The 10,665-nt window shown below is 40.3% G+C and overlaps 1 protein-coding gene across 4 annotated transcripts in view; it reads left to right on the top strand.

Moving 5' to 3' along the window:
- NEXN (nexilin F-actin binding protein) overlaps positions 1 to 10,665 on the top strand; it is a 56,001-nt gene that overhangs the window by 39,598 nt on the left and 5,738 nt on the right. For all 4 annotated transcript variants that reach the window (XM_023208980.2, XM_023209008.2, XM_023208989.2 and 1 more), the window contains 3 exons: positions 1,220 to 1,408; positions 4,836 to 5,033; positions 8,133 to 8,354. In XM_023208980.2, coding sequence (XP_023064748.1) covers positions 1,220 to 1,408; positions 4,836 to 5,033; positions 8,133 to 8,354 — 609 coding nt within the window. The remainder of the gene's footprint in view (positions 1 to 1,219; positions 1,409 to 4,835; positions 5,034 to 8,132; positions 8,355 to 10,665) is intronic.

The following is a 10,665-nucleotide window of genomic DNA, read 5'->3' as shown; positions in this document are numbered from 1 at the left end:
CCTTAAAAAAAAAAAAAAAAAAAAAAAAAAAAGAAAATGTTATTACTCTTGGGTATAGCTGCATAGTATCTACATATTTTAGATATTTCTGGTGGTCAACTTAATAAAGAAATAGTATTATTAAATAATAATGCATTTCAATGGATATTATAGTAAATTTACTAATAAATTAAAACTTTAATGATAAAATCATAAAGCTGGAATTTTACATAAAATAGTTCTAGATAATAATCTTTTATCTGATTAGTATAAGGCACCATAGTTCACAGTAAAAAAAAAAAAACTACAAAAATTACAAAATGAGAACCTTATTTTACTACCAAAGAGATTCTGTGTAGATATACTTGAACCCCAATGATAGCACACACATACACATTTTATATTTGTTCTGGGAAAGTTAATACTCAACAGTAACCCCTCACTGCAGCCTCAACCTACTGGGCCCAAGGGATCCTCCCACCTCAGCTTCTCGAGTAGCTGGGACTATGGACACAGACCACCACAATGGCTATAATGTGTTTTTTGGTTTTTAGTAGAGACGAGGTCTTGCTCTGTTGCCCAGGCTGGTCTTGAACTCCTGGGCTCAAGCGATCCTCCTGCCTCCTAAAGTTCTGGAATTACATGCGTGAGCCGCCACAACACCCGGCTAAAATTTTTTTTTTTTTTGAGAGGGACTCTTGCTCTGTCACCCAGGCTGGAGCGCAGTGGCTGGATCTCAGCTCACTGCAAGCTCCGCCTCCCGGGTTTACGCCATTCTCCTACCTCAGCCACCTGAGTAGCTGGGACTACAGGCGCCCGCCACCGCGCCCGGCTAGTTTTTTGTATTTTTTTTTTAGTAGAGACGGGGTTTCACTGTGTTAGCCAGGATGGTCTCGATCTCCTGACCTCGTGATCCACCCGTCTCGGCCTCCCAAAGTGCTGGGATTACAGGCTTGAGCCACCGCGCCCGGCTAAAATGTTTTAATATTCAAATTTATCTACAGAAATTTGACTTTCTTGAGAAGTTTTATTTAACCTGAGTACATCTTTATATGGAATTTCTCCAAACTTGAATATTTTATCATATAAGACATTAAAAAGGAAGGGGATTTTGGTCAAGTATATTAAGGGCATTCAAACAGTCCTATGTGAAGTGGCTAATTCTGTGCCTTTTGATTGATAATCCATTCCTTTTTCTGATGAATCTCAATTCTTAGTAATGAATTGTTTATTTTGTTAGGTAAATGAAGAAGAGGAAAACCAAGACACAGCAAAATTTTTTAAAGGGTACCGCCCTGGTAAACTCAAACTCAGTTTTGAAGAAATAGAAAGGCAAAGAAGAGAAGATGAAAAAAGGAAAGCAGAAGAAGAAGCCAGAAGGAGAATAGAGGAAGAAAAGAAGGCATTTGCTGAAGCAAGGAGAAACATGGTAAGACAGAAACTAACTGGAGAATGCTATTAGAATTCACCTTTGAGAATATATTAATAGAATCATTAGACTTTAGAGAATACCCTATTATTTCTGGAATCTGTGCGAAGAGTACAAATGGCAAATGTATTTTGAAGTCTCCCAACTGGTGGAATAACACCAGTTGATTGAAGGTATTTGCTTCAGTTTAGTGTTCAGAAGATTCTGATTTAAATTGCCATGCTTGGCACAAAGGATGGAATATTATTTCCCTTCTCTGGGAAGACATGTTTTCCAGAACTAAGTATCCAAGGAAGAAGAAGAAGTAGGGAGATTCCTCCCCTAACTTTTCCTTTCTTCCTCTCCATTCTTTCCCCACCTCCTTCCCACACTCCCTTTTCCCCTCCTTCATTCCTTTATTTCCTTCCTTTCCTTCTTTATTTTTAGTTTTCATCCCACCCACTATATATTAAGTGACCTGAGTCATTTAATCAGAATTATTTCTCTCTCCAAAATCTCACTCATCACTCCTGGAAATTGATACCTAACTTAACTGTTACAAGGTTATGACTGTACTTCCTATACCAGTTTTATGTTTGTACAATGTATAGTTATCTGACAAACAATTTTCAAGCAATTTGAGACTTGAGCCCTGCATCTCCTTCTTGATACATTGTAATTGGCTTTGGTAATATCATAAGCTGGTTTTCTTCCTCAATATAGGTGAGCATCAGACACATAGGTCCAAGTGTTTATTTGGCTTTATCGCCCACACAGATACTCAAATCAGAAACTTGGAAGCCTGAAACACTTCTATCTTCTTATTCATGCCTGATGTTCAACCAGTCACTAAGTCTCATTTATTCTGCCTCCTAAATCACTCTAAAATCTGTCAGTTTCCCCCCCATTTTCCACTGCCACTACTATAATCCAAGTTACTGTTACAGTTTGCCTGGGACCAACTCCTAATTAACTTGTTATCTTACCTGTAACCAATTCTTTCCTGTAAGGCCAGGAGTGATCTTTAAAAAGAAAGAAATTTTGATTGTGTTTTGTTACTGTTTTGCTTAATATGTTCACACTTTTCTTAAGTAAAAATCCAAAAACTTCTAAAACAAATTTCTTTATAGTCTTGCTCTTGTATATTGCTCCCGTTTCATTTCTTGATTCTTCCTTAATCTGCTCTTTGTTCCAAATAAGCTAAATTTGTTTGTATTTCTTCAAAGTGAGACTCTCTCAGCCTTCACACTGTCTGAAAGATGTCCCTCACTCCTTTCCCTATGCTCTCCTAATTCCAATTCATAACTTTCCATTTCCTCTGGAAAGCCTTTCCTGATAATAAGCACCTTCTTCCATGAATTCTTACAGCATTTAGTACTCTTCTATCATAGCGCTAATCCTTTATTGTTATCACGTATGGCTGTCTTTTCCACTCCATGAGGCCAAGACTGTTATCAAACATGTGGCACAATGCCTAGCATAACAGACCTCCAGTAAATGTTGATGGAACAAGTGATATTGAAATCTTGCGTGCAGTAGGTAATCCCTGATTCATAAATGGTTTCTACATAGAAATCCTACAGACGTTGTGAATGCACTTAATTTTTGGAGAATAAGCAGGTTTAGAAGCGGTAGAAGAGAAGTAACTGTGAAGATTACAAGACCTAGTCCTCGGGGCAGATATGTAGGCCAAAACTGCATTTTTACCATGATTCACTAGTGGAAAAAAATGCAGGGGAGAAAACTGCATTAAAACAAAACCAAGTTTCCTAAACACATTTCTAAAGAGAAGAGAGAAAAACTTCCTTTTACATTTATATTGTTTTCTTATCCACAAATAAGTATTGTAATTTATCCAGGAGTAAGTATTGTGATTTCTTACTATAGCTTAGTTCATGCATATATAAAATTTAAAAATTACAGGCAGTCTTTGAATTGTAAACCACTTAAACATAATTTCTGAGTTGAAATAGTTCTGTGGTAAAGCCTGGATTGCCTTGATAAAACTTGGAGCAAATGAATAATACCCCTTGTCTTGTTCTCCTATGTCTATTTCAACCACAGGGTCACAGTTCAGGCCAGAGGGTTATGTTATACCATGCCTGGTCTATAATCTTTTTTTTTTTTTTTTTTTTTTGAGATGGAGTCTCGCTCTGTCACCCAGGCTGGAGTGCAATGGTGTGATCTCGGCTCACTGCAACTTCCACCTCCCAGGTTCAAGTGAATCTCCTGCCTTAGCCTCCCCAGTAGCTGGGATTACAGGCACCCATCACCACACCCGGCTAATTTTTGTATTTTTAGTAGAGACGGGGTTTCACCATGTTGGTCAGTCTGCTCTCAAACTCCTGACTTCACGATCCACCTGCCTTGGCCTCCCAAAGGGCTGGGATTACAGGCGTAAGCCACTGTGCCTGGCCTATAATCTTATTAGAAAGATTTTGAAGTTTGAATCCCAGCTTTGCCACATAGTATTTGTGTTGACTTTAGACAATTACTTTTCAGTGCCTCAGTTTCCTTGTCTGTAAAATGAGGATATTAGTAACTACTTCATAGGGTTATAGGATTTAATAAATTAATACATGTAAAGTGCTTATAACTGTACTTGGCAGCTCTCAGTATCATCTATTATTATTTCTTTAAAATTAGCCTTACAGCAAATAAACAATAAACTCATAGCACTAAGAATGATTTTTGCCTGATTATGAAGAGATCATGACGGGTTATCTAATTCATTCAGACAAAATCATGATTAACTTAAACGCTTTAATTACCAAATTGGAGAGCCGTTTTAATCCAATTAAAAATGTTCTCAAATTAGGAAATCTTAATGTCTAATTCAAAGTACTCATGGTATGAATAAAGTATTTTTTGTCTTCATTGTGATGGAGAATATTTCCTGGTAACCTGATAGTTACAAAATACCTCAGTCTTACATTTACCAATAATTCTTCCCATTTATTTATTTATTTTTGAACACTGTGTTGAGACTTTCTTGTTTACTGTTAAGTCCCCTTGTTTTTTGTTCAGTGTGAAACCTGTTTAAGAAATCTGGCTGGGCACGGTGGCTCACGCCTGTAATCTCAGCACTTTGGGAGGCCAAGGCGGGCAGATCACCTCAGGTCAGGAGTTCAAGACCAGCCTGACCAACATGGAGAAACCCTGTCTACTAAAAATTACAAAATTAGCCGGGTGTGGTGGCGCATGCCTGTAATCCCAGCTACTCGGGAGGCTGAAGCAGGAGAATTGCTTGAATCTGGGAGGCGGAGGTTGCCATGAGCCAAGATCACACCATTGCACTCCAGCCTGGGCAATAAATTGAAACTCTGTCTCAAAAAACAAAAACCAAAATTAAAAACAAACAGTAAAGAAATCCCAGTTTCTTCAAGAAATAGTCCCTTTTTAGTATGTATAATTCTGGCCAGAGTGATAAAAGAATTATTTTAAATAGGTAGTAGATGATGACTCCCCAGAGATGTATAAGACAATCTCTCAAGAATCTCTTACACCGGGAAAACTGGAAATTAATTTTGAAGAATTATTAAAACAAAAAATGGAAGAAGAAAAACGACGAACAGAGGAAGAACGGAAGCATAAGCTAGAAATGGAGAAACAAGAATTTGAACAACTGAGACAGGAAATGGGAGAGGTAAGATTTTAAGAAGTATCTATTTATATTACCCATATTTATTAGCTAAATATTTTACTTATATCACCTTATAATAACTTTGTATTATTATTCACCTTTAGGATAGTCGACATACTACTATGAGGTGCTTACGTGGTACAGGCGTCTGCACAATTATGTGTACTTTCTAGTCTGCTTTAACTACTCCTTCCTTGCTAGTTTAATAAAAAAGTATCGAGGTTTGCAAGGGACTGAGCTAATCCAATTTTTTATATTTATAGTTCATAAATATGCATATATTCAATACATATATATAGACTATACAGTGCCAGCTTCATGGGCATGCACCTTGTGCACTCACAAGACTCCATGTTCAGAAGGCCCTGCATTTGGGGTTTAATGTTGAGGTTGCTGTCTTGAAATTCTTTTTTGTGGTGTGAACATGGCTCACTGCAGCATCGACCTCCTGTGCTTAAGTGATCCTCATGTCTCAGCCTTCTGTGTAGCTGGGACTTTAGGTGCACGCAGCACCATGTCTGGCTAATTTTTAATTTTTTTTTCTTTTTTTGAGATGGAGTCTTGCTCTGTTGCCCAGGCTGGAGTGCAATGGCACGATCTCGGTTCATTGCACCCTCCACCTCCCAGGTTCAAGCAGTTCCCCTGCCTCAGCCTCTCGAGTGGCTGGGATTACAGGCATGTGCCACGACGCCTGGCTAATTTTTGTTATTTTTAGTAGAGACGGGTTTCACCATGTTGGCCAGGCTGATCTCGAACTCCTGACTTCAGGTGATCCGCCCACCTTGGCCTCCCAAAATGCTGGGATTACAGGTGTGAGCCACTGTGCCCAGCACTTTTTTGGTTTTATTTTTTTTGAGACGGATTCTCGCTCTGTCGCCCAGGATGGAGTGTAGTGGCGCCATCTTGCTCACTGCAAGCTCCGCCTCCCGGATTCCCCTGCCTCGGCCTCTGGAGTAGCTGGGACTACAGGCGCCTGCCACCAGGCCCGGCTAATTTTTTGTAATTTTTGGTATTGATGGGGTTTCCCCGTGTTAGCCAGGATGGTCTCGATCTCCTGACCTCGTGATCCACCTGCCTCAGCTTCCCAAAGTGCTGGGATTACATGCGTGAGCCGGGCCTTTTTTTCTCTCTCTAAAGATGGGGTGATCGCACTTTGTTGCCCAGGCTGGTCTCCAACTCCTGGCAAGCGATCCTCCCACCGGAGCCTCCCACAGTTCTGGGATTACAGGCATTAGCCATCATGCCCAGCCACTGTCTTGAAATTCTTAATTTTACCTTTGAATTTGTGTGTTGTATATAAGTGAAAGCTGATTGGACGATGAAGCATGCCCTTTATAGCTTTTGCTTACTAGAGCTTCACGCCGCCTTCCTGCCTCCCTGGAATGGGTTTTCTTTCTTTCTTTTTTTTTTTTTTTGAGACGGAGTCTTGCTCTGTGGCCCAGGCTGGAGTGCAGTGGCCGGATCTCAGCTCACTGCAAGCTCCGCCTCCCGGGTTCAGCCCTGGAATGGGTTTTCATCAGCCTCCTTCCCAAGGCCCTGCCTTTCTTCCCTCTTGGGACTCTGCCGCTATCCCTCTGGGTGGCCCCGGTTGCGTGGGCAGCAGAAGAGAAAGGTAGAATTGGGGCCTGTATTCACCATCAGCCTTGGTCCCCGCCAGGGGCCAGGACACACACATGAACAGGATCGGGGTCTAACATGTAGCCTCATGACTTGGACTGGCAATGCTATGGCATGTTTGGCAGGCACCTTGGTGGGGTCCTCTCACCAACTTATGACCTAGGAACCGAGTGAGTTCCTACACAGAAGTTGCAATCTCTTGGAAGGTGCCCGTTTTTTATGGGTTGGGGCATTGGGCACGTGGGAAGGGAGTTTTACTTCTCTGCCCCAGGTGTGGCTGGCAAATAATCTAGCGGACCCTGAGAATATAAATATAAATGTATAAATAAATATCAGGAATGTGCTGTAGGAAAATATTCCAAGGTCTAGGTTTCTTATGAGTCGTGTATTTTCACCCCACATAGTCTAAAAAGTGGAAATAGTATAAAGGAACGTTTTCTCTTACCCCTTGGTTGAGTCAAGAAATTAAGCTTCATGTCATAACATCGCAGACTGTGACACCCTCTGCCTCCACCTTTTAAAACTCTGCCTAGAACTTTAGGTCTTCTCCAGGAAAAGTATACCAGGAATACCTGTAGTATTTTACTATTCCATATGGTGGTATTAGAGTTTGATAAATATTACAAAGGACTAGTAATAATAAATTGTGGAAAATCAGGGGAAAGAAATCTGAACAAAAGAACAAGATGGGCCGGGCATGGTGGCTCACGCCTGTAATCCCAGCACGTTGGGAGGCTGAGGCGGGTAGATCACGAGGTCAGGAGATCGAGACCATCCCGGCTAACATGGTAAAAACCCGTCTCAATTAAAAAAATACAAAAAATTAGCCGGGCCTGGTGGCAGACGCCTGTGGTCTCAGCTATTCGGGAGGCTGAGGCAGGAGAATGGTGTGAACCTGGGAGGCGGAACTTGAGTGAGCCGAGATTGCGCCACTGCCCTCCAGCCTCGGCCTCCCAAAGTGCTGGGATTACAGGCGTGAGCCACTGCACCCGGCCTACTGTTCTTTCAATTATTTTTTTGCCTTCCCCTAACAAAGACCTTCCTGCAACTCCTAGGAAAAGCTAATTTTGTCATGAATATTTTAGTTTTAGCAGGTTATCAAGGGATATCAGAGGATTTTAACCATATTCCCTGATGTGAATAGTATTTTAAGTAGAATGTTTTCAATAATGCCTTAAATTTGTAGCACCATTTTGAGTTAGTAAATTTGGACACTGCATTTAGAGAAGAGGTTAAGCTGTATTTTTGGTTTCAAATAAGAAATAGTGCACATTTTTTGGATGGTTTATTGTACAAACTAGTATGCTGATATTCAATTTTTTTTTTTTTTTTGAGTCACACATGGTGGCATGTGACTGTAGTCCCAGCTCCTTGGGAAGCTGAGGCAGGAGGATTGCTTAAACACAGGAATTCAAGGCCAGCCTGGGCAACATAATGAGACTCTTTCTAAAACGGCAGCAAAAAACTTATTTTTTTTTTCTTAAGGAAGAGGAAGAAAATGAAACATTTGGATTGAGCAGAGAATATGAAGAACTGATCAAATTAAAAAGGAGTGGCTCTATTCAAGCTAAAAACCTAAAAAGCAAGTTTGAAAAAATTGGACAGTTGTCTGAAAAAGAAATACAGAAAAAAATAGAAGAAGAGCGAGCAAGAAGGAGAGCAATTGACCTTGAAATTAAAGAGCGAGAAGCAGAAAATTTTCATGAGGTATATGACCCTTATATTTAACATAGTTATGATACAGTAATAATAACAAATTTAACAGAAGTAACACTGTCTTTGAAATAAGTTTTAGTACTTAAAATTAATCATGGTGTATACAGTAATCTGGTAAGTAAATAGCAAAAACACATGTAGATCTTAGACTTTGAAAGACTAGCATTGTTTCAAAATCACCTTTATCAGTGTTAAAACCTATAGTGAATGTCAAATGGTTCACTCTAGCAAAAATGTTCAAAAGTATTTTTTGGCTGGGCATGGTGGCTCATGCCTATAATCCTAGCACTTTGCGAGGCCAAGAAGGGAGGATCACATGATCCAGGAGTTCTAGGCTAGCCTGGGCAACATAGTGAAACCCCATCTCTACAAAAAAATTATACAACTAAAATAGTTTTTTGGCATATGTTTTAGCTGAGTCAGTAGAACCAGTGTATATTCAAGTTAAACTCCAGATTATTAACACTTTTTTAGATGAAACCCATAAAGTCTAATACTTGCTCAAAGTTACAGCAGTAATTCAGTGTGGAAGAGCCTAAATGAGAATTTTGATGACATGAATTTGAATTACCTTCAAACATAAAATAAAGAGGCAATCACTGACCTGTAATATCCCTTCTAGCTTAAGGACTATTTCTGTGATTATGAATACTGGTTTAAATCAGATCTAGAAATTTTTTTTCTGCCAGCATTCCTATCCTATAATGTTTAACAGAATTTAACCTATATTCTAGAAATATATTTTGATCAAGTATTTAGCTAGCAAAACAGATATGGGAATTTGGGAGCGCCTTCAGAGGAGACTGAATAAAAGGACAGAACGAAGAAACTGTATGCCAATTATTGGGACTATAAGCAATTCATTATTATTGAGGCATGCACGAGTGCAAAGGACAGCAAAAGATAATGAAGATGCAAGCATAATTGAGATGATGATGGAGTCTTAGATGCCATGTGAAGGAATTCTTAAAACATGGATATTGGCAGGGCACAGTGGCTCACACTTGTAGTCCCAGCACTTTGGGAGGCCGAGGTGGGTGTGTCACTTGAGTCATTTCAAGGCCAGCCTGGGCAACATGGCAAAACCGTATCTGTACAAAACACAAAAAAATTATCCGAGCATGGTGATGTATGCCTGTAGTTTCAGCTACTTGGGAGGCTGAGGTGGGAGGACTGATTGAGCCTGGGTGGTTGAGGCTGTAGTGGACTGTGATTGCACCACTGCACTCCAGCCTGGGTTTCAGAGCAAGACCGTCTCTAAAACAATAAAGCCTGGATATTGTCAGACAGATAGTCTATATAGCTAGATCATGCTGAAGCTATGTGGTCTTAGATACATACATTAAAAAATCATTCGAGGCCAGGCACGGTAGCTCACGCCTGTAATCCCAAGCACTTTGGGAGGCCAAGGAGGGTGGATCACCTGAGGTCAGGAGTTCAAGACCAGCCTGGCCAACATTGTGACACCCTGTCTCTACAAAAATACAAAAATTAGCTGGGCATAATGATGGGTGCCTATAATCCCAGCTACTAGGGAGGCTGAGGCAGGAGTATGGCTTGAACCCGGGAGGTGGAGATTGCAGTGAGCCGAAACTGCGCCACTGCACTCTAGCCTTGGCGACAGAGACTCCATCTCAAATAAATAAATAATTTGAATGACTACTATGTTCCTGCTTTGGACACAAGACATCAGTAACTAAACTTACAGTCCCTGTTCATATACTGTTTAGAATCTAATAGATGCGTTGAGGCTCGGGAGGGGTGGAAAACAATTATCAGGTGGTTAACAAATAAAAGCTATGAAGATTAATAAAGCAGAGTAAGAGAAATAAGAGTATATGTTACTGTTTTGTACAGGGTGGTCAGAGAAGGCCGAGGATTTGAACTAGGCCTGGGATGGAAAGGACAAATAAGTATGCAGGAGTCAAAACTGGCAGGACTTGGGGGTGGTGATGGAGAGGAAGAAAGAGGAAGGAATAGTGAGAGTATATAGTAAAAATACGGGAAACCAGACTAGTTTGGAAGAGGATCCATAAGCTATTTGAGACAAATGGAGATGCTGTGAAACATCAACTAAATTGAAATGCACCTAAGTTTGTGTGACATACAAGCCTAAGGCCTGGGTTAGTTGTAGATAAACCTTTTCATCATTGCCAAAAGCAAACACCATTTCTATTTTTTAACATCTAAAAAATTTTGAACATTTTTAACGTTGGATCTGTTGTTATAGGGATATATACGTGGATATAACATGCCTTGAAGAAGTTCAGTCTATGGCCGGGCGTGGTGGCTCAAACCTGTA

Source organism: Piliocolobus tephrosceles, chromosome 1 (assembly GCF_002776525.5).
Source record: "Piliocolobus tephrosceles isolate RC106 chromosome 1, ASM277652v3, whole genome shotgun sequence".
NCBI lineage: Eukaryota > Metazoa > Chordata > Mammalia > Primates > Cercopithecidae > Piliocolobus > Piliocolobus tephrosceles.
This window is presented reverse-complemented; position numbering and strand designations above follow the sequence as displayed.